This window comes from Gopherus flavomarginatus, chromosome 3 (assembly GCF_025201925.1).
Source record: "Gopherus flavomarginatus isolate rGopFla2 chromosome 3, rGopFla2.mat.asm, whole genome shotgun sequence".
NCBI lineage: Eukaryota > Metazoa > Chordata > Testudines > Testudinidae > Gopherus > Gopherus flavomarginatus.
This window is the reverse complement of record NC_066619.1, coordinates 240,780,838-240,800,739: the sequence shown is the minus strand read 5'-3', so window position 1 is coordinate 240,800,739 and position 19,902 is coordinate 240,780,838. Positions and strand designations below refer to the sequence as shown.

The following is a 19,902-nucleotide window of genomic DNA, read 5'->3' as shown; positions in this document are numbered from 1 at the left end:
AGCACTGGCAGGGGTCCCAGACCGCGTGCCTCCATCTGGCCACCCTTCCCCAGCATCAGTGGGGTCCCAGCTGCCTGCTGCTGCCCGGCTCCCTCTCCCTAGCACCTGCAGGGGTCCCAGGCCGCCTGCTACTGCATGATTTCCCTCCCCCTCCAGTACCCGCGGGGGTCCTGGGCTGCATGCCGCTGCTGCCTTCCCCCGCTCCTTCCCCCAGCACCCAAGATTTAGTCAGGGATATATAATACAAGTTGTGGACAGGTCACTGGCCATGAATTTTTTACTGCTTGTGACCTATATATGACTTTTACTAAAAATACCTGTGACTAAAACGTGACCTTATCTATAATCCTTGGGTCTTGTTTGTTCCCCTTTTTAAAGATAGGTACAGTACTATGTTCGCCCTTCTCCGGTCGCCTGCGACCTCACATGTCCTCCAAGAGTTCTTGAAGATAACTGTTCAGAGATGGCTTCAGCTAGTTCCTTAAGATCCTTAAATGCTCAATATGAGTTTCATCAGGCATTGCCAACCTGAATACATTTAGCCTGTTCTTTCCCTGTTTTGACTTGCATTCCTTCCACTTCGTTAACATTAATTGTACTGAGTGATAATAAACGGGATTTCATTTTAATCTAGTTATTTATTATTTTGACATTTTGCATAAATTTTTGTATGCATTAGGGGGTACTGTTAAAGTCGAGTGGGCTGTGAAAATTAAATGGAATTACAATGGATTGTAAAACATCATATGGCAATGCGGACCTGGTTAAAACCCTTGCCTGTTAATTTCTAGAGTTTTTATTGAATATCTGAGTTTGGGGAAGCTATGAAACTCATGACATTTGAACATAGTCACCATATCTGTTGCAAAGGTGGGAATATCATGCAGGCTAGTCTTCCTGTTCGAAATTGCAGGTTGGGGTAAAGGGAGATAGGGATTACATTTTTCTCTTTACATTAGTCTATTTGGAATCAAGGAAGGGCTCTTATCAAGTAAATATCTGTGATGTTTTGTTTTATTAGTGGGGAGTGTTCAGATTTGAGCTAATTCTTTTTTAACCTGTTTTCCACTCCCTAGATTTCATGGATTGGGCGTGTGTGAACATTTTATGTATGTCTCAGTTCAATGATTGTATAATATCCTAAACTAAAATATGGGACCCTGGTTTAAAGAGCTTATGAGCTTTAATTTAAATTTATTTAGTAGCCAAGCCAGAAGAGAAGTTTGTGGGGAAGTGGGGTTGGCTTGTTAGTTTTTTTTTCTTTTAAATTTAAAGAAAACTTCTTCTGTTTAATTGTTTGTCTTACAGGCAAAAAGAGGTACATGCGTATGTGAAAGAAGAGAGACTTTTTGCTTCGGCTTCAAAGCCTCCCCAATTAGCTGAAGAGGAGAAACATGCATCTGCTACGTCTTCAGCAGTAGAAAATAACTTAGCAGATAAATATTTTCAAAAAGAAGAGGAGGAAATTGAAAATAATTTAAGAGAACAAGTTTCTGAGAATAGCATTATTCAAGGTGGTGTGGAAATCAGTTTATCAGATTATGAAGAAAAAGAAGTGCCTTTGGGGCAAAAAACTGTAAAGAGAGAAGAAATACATAGAATTACTGAAACAGAAACTTCTAAAACTAATGAGGTGAAATCTGTAGAAACCACACACTTGCATATCTGTTCTTTTGAACATATTCAAGAACATAGTGACAAGATTCTGGAAGTTCAAACTGAAAAAGATCAGTACAATGAAATTGAAGTAGAACCAGTAGTAACACATGAAAAGAACATTATGAAACAAAATGGTTCATCTTTGGAGGTATCAGTGAGGCCAGAATTATTAAACTTTCTGGGTGACTGGCCTGTAGAACAAACAATCAGGCAGAGAACCAAAAGGACTAGAAGAATAGAAAAATTTCCTATGAAGCGTGATAAAGAGGATAAAGCAACGAGCCAGCATCTTCTTGATTCCCACAAGTCACAAGTGGACCTGGCAGATGTTCAGCAGGAAGTACTACCTGGTGAAAAAAGACAGGGGGAGGAAAATTTAGTCTCTGACTCTTTCTGTGTTCTTAGCGCAGATAAAATTACCCCAGAATTGCAAATGATGGGAGACTGGCCTGCTATGAGCTCTTTACAGCAGAGGCAACATAGATCAAGGAGAATATCAAAGAGAAGTCTAAGTGAATCTGATGAAGCTGGAAATAATAAATGTGATATACACAAAAATGTTCTTGACACAGTGAATATGCTTCATGGAACGTCTGTGAGCACTGAAGAGCTACAGGACACAGCGACATCACATTTTCAAGAACCTGAAAGAGTAGCTAGTGAAAATATCAGTGAGAAAAAGCCCCAACAAAATAAAAGAACACGGAAGCATCATAAATTAGCCCTCACGTTTACCAACAGCAGTGTGGCCCTCTCCAAACCGGAAGAACAGCTGGAAAAGGAACCTGAAAAACACATCTGTAAACAACCAAGCAGGTATTCACAGACTGAGCCACAGGATTTCGCGCTCTTATGGAGATTAGAAAAGAAAATTATTATTTCTGAGAATATTATTTCCGAGAATACCAAAGTATTACATGGCAGATTAGAAGCATTCAAACCAAAAGATATGGATGCTGCTTCAAGTTCTCAAGAAAAAATACCCTATAGAGTTATGTATGATAAAAGCACGCATGTGGAAGAAAGTGAACTTATCAGTATTGATGAATCTGAAAATCTGAATGTTCTTTGTAAGCTGTTTGGGTCCTTTTCATTCGATGCATTGAAAGACTTTTATGAAAGATGTAACAAGGATATTGTCTGGACCACAGGCCTGCTCTTGGATTCTGATGAAAAGTTGTGTAAAGGCGAAGACATTGAATGCTTGCAGGAGGCAGGAACTGAGCCGGCTACCGCAGACCTTGAATTCAAGGCAAATACAAACTATGGAGAGAATCTTAAAAATTCTGAACAAACCAGCCAAATAATTGGGACTGATGGTATCACTCAGCTTTCAGAAAACAATTTATCAGTGTGTTATGCAGAGAGTGAAACTGCAGACATACTTGAAACAGATGCTAAAATATCTGACTCACTAACAAGACTTCCACTGAGTGCTTCAGTAAAACTCAAAAATACCAAGGACATTGCTCCCAGAACTCAGGCAGAAGGTTCAGGAACAGATATCATCGAGCAGTCTGTTTCAGAGACACAGAAAATAAACTTAAGGGCCACGAGCCTTATTAATGAAACAGAAGAAAAACCAGTGGTGTCACAGCTTGATGTGGGCTTATGTTTACCTGAGACTTTCCATAAGGTGTTTAACACTGCTCCAAACATTTTGAAATCCAAATTAAATAAGGAGATAGACAATAAACGTTCAGAAACATATCTAGAGAGTTCCAAAGTAAATAATATGATTCTTCCGTTACTGCAAATGGATCAAGCACCTTTGAAGAACTGTGCAAGTGATGTAGAAGAACTGGAAACCTATAAAGAAACTAAGGGGAATGATATGATAGCAACTGGAGGTGATAGAGAAGAAAGCAAACCTTCTAATATGGATGAAGATAGAACCAAGATATTGAACCCTGCTTCATTATCCTCGGGATCCATGAATATAAATTGCCTAGAATTGGCATTACCTCCTGAACTAGCCCTTCAACTGAAAGAAATATTTGGGCCAGTTGGCATTGACTCAGGTAAGGACATGAAAAATAATTAATACAAATATATATGTAATGTAGTTCTTTTTTTTTTAAAAAAAAGCCATTTTAATTTATTTATTATGCTTACTTTGAATTCCTCATGATATTGTGGTGCTATTCAAAGGCTCTTGTTCATTTAAAAACTGAACTGAACCAGAATGTTACATAAAATATAGCAGCAAAGATAGCTATAATTTCTTTTCAATTTTTTGTCTCTGCCCACATATACATTTGAAGAGTATTGCAAGAAAATATTTCCACTTGTCTGGCATGGAGCGGAACCTACTTTCCGTCTCCCAAGGGTGGAGAGGTAGATAATGATGAGGAAAAATTTTGATTGGTTGGGAGAAGGAAGAGAGAGAGAGAGAGAACCTTTGATGGAACAAGTAAATGGGGAAGGGAGATGCCAAATCAGAAATGGAAGAAAGTTTGAGAGAGAGAGAGACTAATATGAAACATTTTTTAAAATGAAAAATTAGTCTGAGAGAAAACGCATTGAAAACCACCTGAAAACACATCAAGATATAGAATTAAAAGGAGAGAGATCAAAAGAAAATGGAAAGAAAAAACAAAATAATCATCAAACACACAAAGTCCACTGGGGACTGTTGTGCCAGCCAGGCATTGTTTGATGAAGTTGCCAGATCTGGCTCAGTCCTGAAAATCACAAATCTGTAGGGTGGCCCCACAGGCAGTTCCAGGTGGGGTTAGGGCCTTCATGGGATGCAGAGTTTGAGAACATGTATCCATCCTGGCAACATGGCTGAAGAGCATGGAGCACCACTTTTGAATGTAGTGAGGGATTGAAGAAAGGCCAGATCTTTATGAGATTGTGGCATCTGGCACAATATCAAACCATTTTTTATGCTCAGGGTTTGGTGCTGACTGTGCATATGGAATGCCTGTAGCTGCTCCAAGTCTGCCTGTAAGAGAGTCCAGGTTTCTGACCCATATAGTAATACAGGTAATACACAGGTTTGATTGCTCTTGAACTTTGTTTGAAGAAACAAAAGGAGGTTTAGTAATCTTTGAAATTATTTTTCATAATGTTTACTTGATATAACATGTTGAATCTATAATTTATTGATGGGTTTGGCTTTGAGCAAAAAAAAAAGAAAAAAGAAAAAAAAAAGAGACCTGTTCTTGGGTTGGGGTAAGAAGGGGGAGCGGGGTGTTACTATTTCTCAGACCTGTTCCCCTTTCTTCGCATGCTCTAAATCACTCTCCTTTTCTTTTTGAGAAACTGACAGGTGTAATACTATCAGTTAGGTGTGCCGGGGAAAGATTACATTATGCTGCTACCATGGTCACTCTTTCTGTCTGACTAGTGTAGAAAAGGATTCTTGGCTTTTATGCTTCCTAGGGAGGATGCTTCTCTAAACTGGGTATGATGCAGGGAACAATGAGGACATTAATGCCTGATGTATTCTTCAGGGATGATTATCCATGGAGAGAGATTAAATTAGGGAAAAATGCAGCATCACAATTCATCACAAGATTCAGAGTTAATTGCAAAGACGTTAAATGCAAGGATGGACGTGTAAAAGAAGAATACGCATTAAAAATTATAAGGGCATAAAAAAGCCAGTCATTCCAATAGTCAGGTTTAAACAAGATGCAATTAATATTAACTTGCCCTCTCCTGCCCCTTCCAGATTGTGTTGGTTTATGAATCCTGTTGAGTGAGGGCTCAGAACTCAATGTCTTTATTTAATTTGGAAGTCACTGCAGTTTTCAGGCAGAACATTTTTATGTAAAATTCCCTAAATGCAAAATAATTAGTGGTAAGCCACAGTCCTATACTTGATAGGACTAATTTTTGTACAGTGCTTTAATGAGTATATTTTCTTTCTTCCATAAGGATCTCTAACTGTTGAGGATTATGTGGTTCATATAGATCTGAATCTGGCCAAAGTGATTCATGAGAAATGGAAAGAATCTATTATGGTTAGTAGGCTTCTTTCTTATAAGAAGTTACACTTGGGCTTTGTCAAACTATTTGTTTCTCTTTCTGCATTTGTCTAAATATTTATATAAGGTATTTTATATATTTACTATAACAGTGAGAATATTAGCTATACTGTGTAAAATACATAGGGTAAGTGGACATGTAACATAGAGGAAATCATCATTTTAGTTATATAGTGTTGCCTGCCCCTGCAACAAATAAAACCCAAAGGCAGTATAATACCAGTCTCTTAAAATACAAATGTAAAAAACAAACTATGGAGTATAATTTCAAAATGGGCATCAGTGCCCCACTCTCATGCTTCTAAAATACATTTTTGGAGGGAAGAGGAGAAAGAGGAAATCATTGACATTTTTCAGATTTTGGGAGGGATAAGATGAAGAGGATTTCAGGGAAGAATAAATTTCACATTGTAAGGCATACCATAGCAAAAATTTAGTTTCATTATGGGGGAAAAAGATCATAACATACAAATTTTCACAAAAAGATCAGTTAATGTCCAATCTGCTGTTATGTATTGCCCATTGTTTAAACAAGAATTTTAAAACCATCCACCAACAATGACATTTGACCTTAAAAAGCCTTGATTTTATTCTTTAAGAGGACGTCTCAGTGCACATTACTTATGTACAGAAAACAAATATATTTATATTAACTAATTGAGAAAGGTTCTCTTAGAGTCTCATGTCATCATAAATTCAACCAGAGTAAGAAGAAACAGTGCTTGAAACTGCATCTGATTTTTTGGTACAGACTTCTCTTGGTTTGTCTAATCTTTAATTTAATTATGAGTTCTGATTTGATATCTTAGCAGTACTTTGATCTGTCACTTGAAAAATAGTATTATTTTCAAAACTTTACTTCCTAATGTATTTCTTATCTTAGATATATACACATTTTTTTCAGATAAAAAGTTTAAAAATTTAATTTAATTTGAAACCTGTTTACCTGAAAAGTAACATTTGTTAAGTTAATATGAGAGGGAAAGCTTTATCTATGGTTCACTGATGTGATTTTTTTTTTAATATTCGTATTTAGAAGAGACAAAGGATGGAAGATGAATATTATAAGCTGCTTATGCAAGGTACAGTATACTGTTCCCTTAAATTACTGTAATAATGCTCAGTTCTTGAAAACTAAAACTAGTAAGGTTAAAAAATTGTGAATTGTTGAAAATCGACTGCTTCTTTTGTTAAGTTCAGCTTGCATTTAGTGGACATAATATGGTACTCGCCATTATCTTACAACTGTAGCAGTAGTAGTAAAAATAAACAAACCACTGACTTTAACAATAGTATTAAAGCACTCTATGAGGATTGGCTTTTCTCATGTCTACCTGGGATCAAAATGCATAGGGTGAGATTGTGACTGAGTCTGTATGGATGTTCAAAGGCCTGAGACAATCTCCATGGGTAAAAGAGACACCGAACCAGGCTAGTGCTACAAGTGGGGCTACCCTTCTGCAAAAAGAAAGGGGGAGGGGCCATGGCCTTAATGAGCATCCCATCCTTGCACCTTGGTCACCAGAACTGGCCCAGTATGGGGGTAATGCATGTGACCCTTTTTCAGATGGTGATGGATCTGCTAATCAAGCATTCTTCTTTGAGTGATTGCTCATATCCATTCCAGGTAGGTGTGCGCGCCGTGCGTGCACGTTTGCCGGAAACTTTTTACCCTAGCAACTCCAGTGGGCCGGCTGGTCGCCCCCCAGAGTGGCGCCACTATGGCACCGGATATATACCCCTGACGGCCCGCCCGCTCCTCAGTTCCTTCTTACCGCCACGTCGGTTGCTGGAACTGTGGAGTGCGGCTTGCTGTCCTCCACGTACCTAGCTCTCCTGTACTCTGTTCATATCGTTGTTGTAGATAGTTTTATCAATAGTTTTAAGTAGTATATTAGTTAGTTGTTTATTATATATAGTTGTTTAACTTGTTCGCGGGTGGGCCGTTGCCCTTCCCGGCGCCTGGCACCGGGCTCATGCCTGGTTCGCCGGGCTTCAAGCAGTGCGCAGCATGCAAGAAGCCAGTGCCGACTAGCGATCCCCACGATGCGTGCCTCAAGTGCCTGGGGGAATCGCACATCAGCGAGAAGTGTCGTATATGCAAGGCCTTTAAGCCTCGCACAAAGAAGGAGAGGGATTAAAGACTCTGCGCTCTCCTTATGGAAGCGGCACTGACTCCGGCACCGGCGCCGCAACCGGCCGCTTCTACCTCGGCACCGGACCGCGCCGGCACCGGCAAGACTCCCCGGCACCGTCCATCCCCGGCACCGGGAGCAGATCCATCGACGTCTGCAACACCATCGAGGCAGGCTCGAATGGAACGCCCGGCATCTACCTTGGCCGTGGCACCGCCTGCAGGGCTGCTGTCGACTCCGGGCCCGGACGGTCCGTCGAGTCCAGCCCCTCCTAGCTCCCCCGTGAGATCAGGGGTCGAGCTGTTAGTCCCATCGACGCCGGAGACCTTCGCCTCGGCACGGGACTTGATAGCGCTCACGGAGCCATCGCAGCCTCAGACCACGGCACCCCTGGGACGGGTAGCCTCCAGAGGCAAGCCGATGCTGAGAGCGCTGTCTCTGGAGTCTCGGCACCGATCACCCCGGAGACGTGAGCGCTCGCGCTCGGGATGCCACTCGCAGTCCCGGCACCGTTCTCCACGGCGGTACCGGTCGCACTCACGGCGCCGATCAGCTTCTGCACGGTCCCGCTCTGGCTCCGTTTACCACCGGCACCGAGACTCTAGGAGCCGTTCACCTCGGCGTTCGGCTCCTCGGTCGACCTCCCGGCACTGAGCCGGTGGTAGGTCCCGATCCCGGTCGACCTCCCGGCACCGCGTCGGTGGCAGGTCCAGGTCCCCACTGCCATCTTGGCACCGCGCTGAACGAAGGTCGCGATCCCGCTCTCGGCACCGACCTCGAGGCAGATCCCGATCCGGATCCCGGCACCGACTGCCACACCGCTCCCGATCCCGATCCTGGCACCGATACGGGTCGCGGCACCGATCCTCGGCACCGAGGAGCGCGTCGGCATCGGCATATGGAGAGGCCTATCAAACTGGCTCAGCGCCTCCGTGGCCTTCAAGGGAACCATCTGTGTCCTCTCAGGCAGAGAGCGCCTATGCATTGGGCCAGGACAGACGCTCGGCCCTGTTTCAGGACCCTCCGCCTCAGGAACGAGGGCCTCAACAGTGGCGGTTTTGGACCCCATGGGCGTACCGCCAAGCCCAGAGTCCACAACATATTACTCCCCGCCCTGAGGCGGAGCGCAGGCCACCAGAGGCAACGGTGTCTAGACCCCCTCCCTCCCCGGAAGCAGAAGACAGGTCCAGCCACCAGGACCCAGAGCTCCCTCCAGTGACGGAGGTGCAGCCCCAGACAGAACCCCCCATGGACGCTCTGTTGCCGGGGGTTTCCTCGTCGTCTTCCCCGGATGAGGCAGTGGTGGGTACCTCGTCCTCCAGCCCTCCCCCTCTAGACCTTAGGGCACACCAGGACCTCCTCCGACGAGTGGCACAAAACCTGGACATTCAAGCAGAGGAGGTCTCTGAAATCGAGGACCCGGTGGTGAGCATCCTCTCCGCCGATGCGCCCACCAGAGTGGCCCTGCCTTTTATCAAGACTATTCAGGCCAACGCCGCTGCTATTTGGCAGTCACCGGCCTCCATCCCTCCGACCGCTCGAGGGGTGGAAAGGAAGTACATGGCCCCCTCCAAGGGCTATGAATACCTGCACGTTCACCCGACACCCTGTTCCCTTGTGGTCCAGTCAGTGAACGACAGGGAGCGCCACGGTCAAGAGGCCCCGGCACCCAAGTCGAAGGAGGCGAGACGGATGGACCTCCTGGATTGCAAGGTCTATTCAGCAGGGGCGCTGCAGCTCAGGGTCTCGAACCAGCAGGCCCTCCTTAGCCGCTACTCCTTTAACTCTTGGGTAGCGGCGGGGAAATTTGCAGAGCTGTTACCACAGGACGCCCACCAGGAGTTTACCACCATCCTGGATGAGGGCAAGAAAGTAGCAAGGACATCGCTACAAGCCTCTTTAGATGCTGCGGACTCGGCCGCTCGGACCCTTGCCTCGGGGCTCACGATGCGCCGAATTTCCTGGCTGCAGGTCTCTGGCCTTCCACTGGAGCTCCAACATACTATCCAGGACCTCCCCTTCGAAGGCCAGGGCCTGTTTTCCGCTAAAACAGACCCCAGACTAAAGGACCTTAAGGACATAGGGTCATAATACGGTCGCTGGGGATGCATACGCCTGCGACACAGCGCAGGCCATTCCGGCAGTAGAACCAGCAGCAGCAGCGTCGGCCGTATCCTCAGTTCCGTCCGCGGCAGGACCTCACTAAGCGCTGCGGCAGGAACAACTGACACAGGCAGTCAGGTGGCCAAACGGGGCAGAACCAAGGCTCCGCCAAGGCCCCTCCTGGACCTAAGCCTTCATTTTGAAGGTGCGCCCGAGGGCGCAGTACCAGTTTCCCTTCCGGATCCTTCCCCGCAGTTTTCCAACTGTCTTTCTTTTTTCCTCCCGGCATGGAGCCAAATAACATCGGACCGTTGGGTCTTGCGTACGGTGCAGGCCGGTTATCGCCTGCAGTTTTCATCGCCCCCCCCCACCCACCACCCTTGTCCCTCTTCAGGGACCCCTCTCATGAGCAATTCCTCCGTCAGGAGGTGCACACGCTCCTCGTCAAGGGAGCCATAGAGGAGGTTCCAGAGAGCGAGAAGGGCAAGGGGTTTTATTCCCGCTACTTTCTAATCCCCAAGTCCAAGGGGGGCCTCAGACCCATCCTCGACCTGCGGGAACTCAACAAGTATATGGTGAAGTTGAAGTTCCATATGGTATCCCTTGGAACCATCATCTCATCCCTGGATCCCGGAGATTGGTACGCCGCCCTCGAAATGCAGGACGCTTACTTCCATATCGCCATATCCCCCCAGCACAGGCATTTCCTCCGCTTTGTGGTCGACCGCCTACATTATCAATTTGCGGTCCTCCCGTTTGGCCTCTCCACGGCCCCAAGGGTGTTCACGAAATGCATGGCAGTCGTCGTCGCACACCTTCGGCGTTGCCGCATTCACGTGTTTCACTATCTTGACGATTGGCTGATCCGGGGCACGTTGGAACTGCAAGTCCGCGACCACGTCCGCAGGATCAGCAGCCTCTTTGCTGCCCTGGGCCTCGTGATCAACGTGGACAAGTCTACTCTGCTCCCCACACAGCGGATAGAGTTCATCGGGGCCGTTCTGGACTCTACCCTGGCCAGGGCCTTGCTACCCTTGCCCAGGTTCCAGTCGCTGTCGGCCATCAATCTGCGCTTGCAGGCGGCCCCGCTGACCTCTCTACGAACATGTCTGGCCCTCCTGGGCCATATGGCAGCCTGTACGTTCGTGACGGCGTATGCCCGACTCCGTATGAGGCCTCTTCAATCTTGGCTCATCGTGCAGTACCTGCCGGCCAGACATTTGTTGGACACAGTCATCACCATTCCTCAAAGGGTACTGGACTCCCTTCGGTGGTGGCTGGACCAGTCCGTAGTCTGTGCGAGGCTCCCGTTTCATCCGCCCCAGCCCTCGGCATCCCTGACTACGGACGCCTCAGATCTGGGCTGGGGGGCGCACTGTGGCGCCCAAAGAACTCAGGGCTTGTGGACCCCTCAGGAGATGGACCTCCACATCAACATACGAGAGTTGAGAGCGGTCTGTCTTGCTTGTCAAGCGTTTGTCCATCTCCTTCAAGGTTGTTGTGTCGCGGTGTTCACCGACAACACTACGACCATGTTTTATATCAACAAGCAGGGCGGTACCAGGTCCTCTCCCCTATGTCTCGAGGCGATGTGTCTATGGGAGTTTTGCATAGCCCATGCCGTTCACCTTTCCGCCTCCTATCTCCCGGGAGTGCGGAACACTTTAGCGGACCGACTGAGCAGATCCTTCTGCTCCCACGAGTGGTCCCTCCGTCCAGACGTCGCCCTCTCACTCTTCCAGAGGTGGGGTCGTCCCCGGATGGACCTCTTCGCATCCAGGGAGAACAGGAAATGTCGAGCATTCTGCTCCTTCCAGGGTCGGGAGCCCGGGTCTATAGCGGATACCTTCCTGATCCCATGGGCAACCCACCTGTTTTACGCGTTCCCTCCCGTTCCGCTGATACACAGGGTTCTCCTCAAGGTGCGCAGAGACAGAGCTCAGGTGATTCTCATAGCTCCAGCATGGGCCAGACAACATTGGTACCCCATGTTGCTGGACCTCTCAGTAGCCAACCCAGTTGCCCTGCCCCTACATCTGGACCTGATCACCCAGGACCACGGCAGGCTCTGTCACCCGGACCTTCCATCTCTGCACCTTACGGCATGGCTCCTGCGTGGTTGACGGGCTCCGAATTACGCTGCTCTACCCCAGTTCGGGAGGTTCTCCTGGGCAGTAGAAAGCCCTCCACCAGGGCTACTTACTCGGCTAAGTGGAAGCGTTTCTCCTGTTGGTGTGCGGAGAAAGGTCTTCTCCCTAGGGGGACTCCCGTCACCACTATTCTAGACTACATCTGGTCCCTTAAGGCCCAGGGTCTGGCGTTGTCGTCCCTCCGGCTCCACCTAGCAGCTATCTCCGTGTTTCATCCTGGAGGGGACGGATGTTCCGTCTTCTCCCACCCTATGGTGATGAGATTCCTGAAGGGACTGGAGCTTCTCTATCCACAGATCTGCCCTCCTGCCCCTTCATGGGATCTCAACCTGGTCCTAGCTCGGCTCATGGGTCCTCCGTTCGAGCCGTTAGCTACTTGCTCCCTGCTTTATCTCTCATGGAAGATCGCCTTCCTAGTAGCCATCACCTCAGCTAGACAGGTGTCGGAACTACGGGCCCTCACAGTAGATCCCCCGTATACGGTCTTCCATAAAGACAAGATGCAGCTGAGACCACACCCGGCCTTCCTCCCCAAGGTGGTCTCAGCTTTCCACATTAACCAGGAGATCTTCCTCCCAGTCTTTTTCCCAAAGCCCCATTCGTCCCACCGGGAGCAACAGCTCCACTCGCTAGATGTCCGTCGAGCACTAGCATTTTATGTGGACAGGACCAAACCATTCCGCAAGTCCCCCCAGTTATTCGTGGCAGTAGCGGACCGGGTCAAGGGACTGCCGATTTCCTCGCAGAGGATATCTTCCTGGGTTACCTCCTGTATCAGGACCTGTTATGAGCTGGCCCATGTTCCGATGGGCCGTGTGACTGCTCACTCCACCAGAGCACAGGCATCATCGCTGGCTTTCCTTGCCCGCATGCCAATCCAAGAGATTTGTAGGGCGGCAACCTGGTCATCGGTCCACACATTCGCTTCCCATTACGCCCTGGTTCAGCAGTCCAGAGATGATGTGGCCTTTGGCTCTGCAGTGCTCCAGGCCGTGACTTCTCACTCCGACCCCACCGCCTAGGTAAGGCTTGGGATTCACCTACCTGGAATGGATATGAGCAATCACTCGAAGAAGAAAAGACGGTTACTCACCGTTATAACTGTTGTTCTTCGAGATGTGTTGCTCATATCCATTCCACACCCGCCCTTCTTCCCCACTGTCGGAGTGACCGGCAAGAAGGAACTGAGGAGCGGGCGGGCCGGCAGGGGGTATATTTCCGGTGCCATAGTGGCGCCACTCTAGGGGGCGACCTGCCGGCCCACTGGAGTTGCTAGGGTAAAAAGTTTCCGGCAAACGTGTATGCGCGGCGCGCACACCTACCTGGAATGGATATGAGCAACACATCTCGAAGAACAACAGTTACAACGGTGAGTAACCGTCTTTTCGGTCCCTCAGCTCCCCAGGAGGAATCCTTCCTCTGCAGCAAACACCCTCTCCACTGACCTACGACCTGGGCTGTGACTTCAAGCCACAATCTGGTCCTTAGACTTAAAGGTTTTGCCTAATAGCTAAACTGTGCCATTAACATCGCAAGAGAAATACATGTCCAAATAGTTAAATATGTGTTCATAAGTTGTGGATGCAAAATATATATACACACAAAAAGGTAACTGTGAGTATAAAAAATCCCACTCATGGTCGTATGCAGTTATCTATTTGCAGGTGTAAGTTAGGTTCCAGCATTTAAAAATTCCATCTGGATTGTTCCTTTTTTACTAGTTAGAAGAAAAATGAAGCTTAATAGACTTTGGTGGGGAGAGGGTGAGGAGGAAAATCTAGGCAATGTAATGTTATTTTTGCTAAAAATATAAGTTGCTTAAAAAAATTAGATTATTCATAAATTAATGAAAATGTAGTAAGGTGAAATGTATTTTAATTACTTCGGGCTTTGCTTTTATTAAATACATTGACTTTTTCACTTTGTCACCTTGAGATTTTTGTTGCTTTTGTACTGTTTGACCAATTAGATCTGGATGACTCGAATACAATCTTATCTCAGAGCACAGACAATAAACTGCAGAGAAAGAAAATGGCCTGTTCCTCTCGATCATCAACAGAGACACACAGTGAAAATCTAGCAACATCAGAAATTTTCCCTTTTATGGATCACTGGAATGCACAGACTCAAAGAGTATCACTCAGAGAAATAATGTCTGAAGAAATAGCCTTACAGGAGAAACAGGACCTGGTATGAATATTGCCACTTTTCATGATGTCTAAGTTGTATCACACTGATTTTTTCCCCCCCCTGCACAGTTTGGTATGGTTAGAAGCCATATTTTGCTTCTATAGTTGCCTGTCTTTGTACAGGCTGACTAGTGCTGAGTTTCTGAGATAGATGTTAACTAATTTTATTAATTGTTTTTTGATAGCTAGAGTTTACTTAAGGTGCTAGATAAAAGTCAGTTGATGTTTCTGTTTAAAATAAATCTGTCATTTGAAAGTTTAATATCTTAATTGTTTCACAAACAGATCATGCTATATCTCGGTGTACAGGTTAGCATTTGGATTTGGTTGAGCTGCATTTTTGGTTGTTTACTTTTAAAAATGTATTTATCATATTGGCTTCATGCATTCTTTGTAAAACAGCCATGCAAAAATTTATAATTCGCACCATGCCATGCTTGTTCAAAAAGAGACTTAATTGCTTGTGATACTTTTTAAAAGAACCCACAACATTCCAGAGAGCTGACACATTTAAAGGGTATTGAAGATGTAATTCTCTCTCAATTTGGCACACACTTATTATTCCCTAAAGTTTTTTTTCTTTTACATTTTCTTAGTTTCCATTTAGTTTTCCCTTGTTTTCAATTTGAAGCTTGTAATGATCTAGCTAACTGCGCTACTCTCCTCAATGGATGCAATGACAGATTAGTGCAGTTACGTCTTTCTTTGTTATTCTGTTGCCCTGTATGTAGCTGTCCTAAAAATAGAATGTCCCTAGTTCTGTTGACACTGAAGTTCAAACAGTATAAGCCTGTATTTCAGAAGCAGAGTATTGTGGGTTCTTTCCCTTATGCTTATATGTGGCTTACTGATAATTATTGTGTCCACAGATTGATTTAAGCTTGGTGTAATCTGGCTCAATTTTGTTTTGATCACTTTTTTTATGAGAGTACTGGAATTGTCAGCTTTATTTATTTCAGTTTTATAATTAAGGACCTGTCATATCATGTCCTCTAGGTCAGTGTTTCTCAACCTTTTTGATACCAGGGACTGAGTTGCTGCCTTCCCAAACAATGGCAGGGAGATCTGAGGGACTGGAGCTGGTCCATGGACCAATCACTGAGAGACACTGCTTTAGGTGACTTCTGAAATTTGAATGCACAATACATCGAAACAACCCATACCTGCCTCAAAACAAAACCAATATTTCCTATCAACAATAAAACAACCATAACTCAACCCCAAACACTCAGTATGCTCCTTGCCCAATTGCCTGGGGGAAAAAAGATGAGCTTTGCAGCATACCTGGAATGTTCAGGAATCTGGACATTTATAGACCAGCAGAATAGCAAATTCCAAAATTTAAGGCCCCCTTGAAAAATACCTTGCCATCTGCCTTCTCTCAGTTTAAATTGAGAGAACGCTAGCTTAGTCACTTCCAATGATTGCAGACTTTGTCAGTACAGTATCACAGAGCATGAAATGCCCGTCCCAGCTTTCTGTGCACCAGAAGAGTGTGTGTGGCTGATGTTTATATGTAATTAAAATCTTTAGCATGATAGGTGCCAAGGTAGTGAATACATTCTTTTGGTAATAACAAATTAGTTACATTATTGGATCAGTTTTATTAATGTTGATTCCCCTAATGATGATTTTACCGTTTCACTTACTTTACTTTCTGGATTAGAAACATGTTCCTTCCATGGCTAGAAAGGACTGTGCTGCCAGTTTGAAAGAGAAGCAACTCTTTGAGATGTTCCCAACCATAAACCAAAACTTCTTAATGGACATCTTCAAGGACAACAAGTGAGAGATCTTTAAATATTTCCTTTGTAAAATGCTGCATAGTAATAACATACAGTGCATGGTTATTCTGTCACAATTAAGTGCCCAAAAAGTTAATACTTTGTTAAAGAATGGTTCTATCCCAGTGGTTCTCAAACTTTTGTACTGGTGACCCCTTTCACATAGCAAGCCTCTGAGTGCGAGCCCCCTCTTATAAATTAAAAACACATTTTTATATATTTAACACCATTATAAATGCTGGAGGCAAAGCAGGGTTTAGGGTGGAGGCTGACAGCTCACAACCACCCCTATGTAGTAACCTCACAACTCCCTCAGGGGTCCCGACCCCCAGTTTGAGAACTCCTGTTCTAGCCAATATAACAAAAATAAGTTTAGCTTTAATTAAAGTCCAAACTTTGTGGTCCTTAACAGCAAAGATTTTTTTTTAATATTTATACATGGTTTTCACTTGTTTTAATCTTGTCTTACTATTTTGAGAAGACTCTTCTCTCATTCCCTCACTTTCCGTCTACTACTATATTCCTTGGATGATGTTGAGTGACTGGAGCCACTTTCTATCAATGGTTCTGCTAACTCAAGGAGTAGCCATCCTAAGAATTGACTTGGAGAGATTGGCAAGTAATGGGAACAGTGTGATCAGTGAGAATGGCACTCAGCCAGGGGGAAAATCTACTGTGGCCTAACATCTGCTGTTAATTCTCTACTCCTCACCACCGCAGCTATGAAGCAGGCTGTGGCAGTATTATCTCTCCTTCCATCCATTCTTGCATCTGATTCTTTTCAGCTTCTTATCTTTGATGTCCAGCTACCATTTGAAACTCAAGACTGTGCAAACTGAAGTCCATCATTCTTCCTAAAACTTCACTTCTCCTTCTCTTGTATAACCCTTGACCATTCCCACTGTCTTCCTCTTTGCACAGGTTTCTTGCTTCCTGCATGTTCTCCCTATACATCTAGGCTGTCATCAAATCTTGTAGGTTATTTCTCTACAGCATCTCTAAAATTTGTTCTTTTCTCCATCTCATCAGCTCAAATACTTGTCCATACCTTGGTCATCATTCACTTTTGCTGTTGCACCCACCTCCTCTCTCACCTCTCTGTAACTTCCTTTAATTCATCTAAAGTGCTGCTGCTAAAATAGTCATCCTCATCCACTGCTCAGGCCATTTCACAGGCCTCCCTGAATCCATCCATCGGTTTCCCTTAACGTTTTACATTAAGTTTAAGGAGCCTGTCCTCCCTTTCAAGCCCACACAAATCCACTTTTGTAGCATCTTTGTTTTCGTTTCTTTCTTTCCTCACAAGTTGCCCTCCTAACTCCTTCCTCGGTATCCTTGCCTTCGTGGCTTCTTCACAACACCTCATTGATTTAAAACTGTCTCCCCCTTATCAGACTATTGGACAATATGAAAAATAGAGGACTACCAAAGTTGTGATAGAAAATTTATTCAATAAATCTGTATAGCAAAGGCTGATTGAAAATAAGACTCAGTATTACATGGTTTGCTTAATGCTCAAAGGTACAATGTCAATATAGTTTTCATGATTTTTTAAAGTTTTTCTTACTATTGGTTATAAATTCCCAGAAGCTTGAAAATGAAATCTGTTTTCTTCTCACAATTATTTTCTCAGCCACACTGACGCACATGATTGTTGTTGTAGTGTGGGTTGTGAGTGCTGGACTATTGTCTATGATTTCTTTTTTCTTAATGAGCACTTACTTCTGTTTAAAATGCACACAAAGAATACCATTACCTTTGAAAACAGAAATAATAAAGTTCTGTTTTGATTCTATGAATCTTAGCAGTGTCTGTCCCTTTTAATTACTGTCTGTCAAACATCACTTTGTACATCCGTTAGCACCAGGGCAAGTATGCAATTCAATGAATATCTGAGTCTGGTGATGTAGTACAAGGAACTTTGCTGAACAAGTGAGTACAAAAGTGACAACTCCAGTACTGTTATGATAGTATTTACTCCCGTAGCTGTATGAAGGTCTACTGTATATATTTTAACAAATGCAGCTGCTGTTAATATGCATTAGGACAATATATATGCAAAGTTACTGATATTTTATTGACTCTCTACAGCTACTCCTTAGAACAGACCGAGCAATTTCTGAACTGTGTCCTGGAGGCAGACCCTGTAAAAACAGTTGTAGCTCAAGAGATTGCTCAGCAAAGTGACACTCTCCCTTCCTGTAGTGCTATAAAGAACCGAGAGAAAAAGGTACAAGCCAACTTTTTTCATAATTACAAATATATATATACTGAAGTCCTGTATCAGTGTTATAGTACACATTTTACTGCAACATTTGTGTTTTGAATTTTTGTCACAGTGAATGTGGATATTTTTGACATTAGCTTCTTCCTAGAATGTGAAGCACTGAGTACTGAGATTTTTAGAATGGCGCTACTAACCTGTCTTTACTATTTAACAAGCTTGAACCATAAAGCTTTATTCTTCTGAAGTTTAGCGGTTTTGATGTTTTGCCCAATTTTCTCAGTCACATATGCACACTCCCTTCCTTCACGGAATGAATACTGAGATTGGGCAGGGAAAAGGGCGCTTAGAACATTCCAATCAATCAGAAAAATCGATCCGAAAAATCCAATCTAGAATTGGAAAGTTTACACTTGATGAGCCGCCCTCCTCCCCCTTTCTAATGGGTATTTATTTTAAAGCTCTACAGTGAAATATTTAAAAGGCCTTTTTGGAATTACCAAGGCAGCATCTTTCAGTTTAATTGAAAGCAGGGATTGCTATTTCCTCAACTAATGTCACTGGCTCCATCATCCTTTTAGAGAGAGAATCATAGAACTGGAGGTCCCCTGACAGGTGTTTGTCTAACCTGCTCTTAAAAATCTCCAATGATGGAGATGCTACAACCTCCCTAGGCAATTTATTCCAGTGCTGAACTACCTTGACAGTTTGGAATTCTTTGCTAATGTCCAAGTTAAATCTCCCTTGCTGCAGTTTAAGCCCATTGCTTCTTGTCCTATCCTCAGAGGTTAAGCAAAAACATTTTTCTTCCTCCTCCTTGTAGCAACCTTTTACATACTTGAAAACTGTTATCACGTCCCCTTTCAGGGTACCTCTATACTGCCTGCCGGATCGGCGGGTAGTGTTTGATGTATCGGGGATCAATTTATTGCATCTCATCTGAACGTGATAAATTGATCCGCTAATTGACGCCCATACTCCACCTCAGCAGGAGGAGTAAGCGGAGTCAACGGGGGAGCCGCGGCAGTTGACTCTCCTCCTTGAGAACGGCCAGGTAAGTCGAACTAAGATACTTCGAATTCAGCTACGTGAATAGCGTAGCTGAAGTTGCGTATCTTAGTTTGACTTCCCCTCACCCCTGCTAATGTAGCCCAGGCCTTAGTCTTCTCTTTTCCAGACTAAACATAGGTCATGTTTTCTAGACCTTTAATCATTTTTGTTGCTGTTCACTGGACTCTCTCCAATTTGCCCACATCCTTCCTGAAATGTGGCGCCCAGAATTGGACACAATATTTCAGCTGAGGCCTAATCAGAGTGGAGTAGAGCAGAAGAATTACTTCTCATGTCTTGCTTACAACACTCCTGCTAATACATCCCAGAATGATGTTCGTTTTTTTTTTTAAAGTGTTACACTGTTGACTCATTTAGCTTGTGATCCACTATGACCCCCAGATCCCTTTTGCAGTACTCCTTCCTAGTCAGTCATTTCCCATTTTGTATGTGTGCAACTGATTGTTCCTTCCTAAATGGAGTACTTTGCCTTTGTCCTTATTGAATTTGCTTACTTGTGCTTGTACAATTTCTTAGTAATAAATTAAACTCCTGTATGTATGAATTAGCCTGAGAAACAGAGACTCAAACATGGGGGGGTATTTTCATT

At 44.5% G+C, this 19,902-nt stretch overlaps 1 protein-coding gene across 7 annotated transcripts in view; it reads left to right on the top strand.

The window, feature by feature from the left end:
- N4BP2 (NEDD4 binding protein 2) overlaps positions 1-19,902 on the top strand; it is a 71,623-nt gene that overhangs the window by 36,462 nt on the left and 15,259 nt on the right. For 5 of the 7 annotated variants that reach the window (XM_050947290.1, XM_050947286.1, XM_050947287.1 and 2 more), the window contains 7 exons: positions 1,309-3,680; positions 5,548-5,633; positions 6,694-6,739; positions 14,015-14,235; positions 14,520-14,543; positions 15,901-16,019; positions 18,110-18,248. In XM_050947290.1, coding sequence (XP_050803247.1) covers positions 1,309-3,680; positions 5,548-5,633; positions 6,694-6,739; positions 14,015-14,235; positions 14,520-14,543; positions 15,901-16,019; positions 18,110-18,248 — 3,007 coding nt within the window. The remainder of the gene's footprint in view (positions 1-1,308; positions 3,681-5,547; positions 5,634-6,693; positions 6,740-14,014; positions 14,236-14,519; positions 14,544-15,900; positions 16,020-18,109; positions 18,249-19,902) is intronic. The other 2 variants (XM_050947291.1, XM_050947289.1) reach the window with 1 other exon arrangement.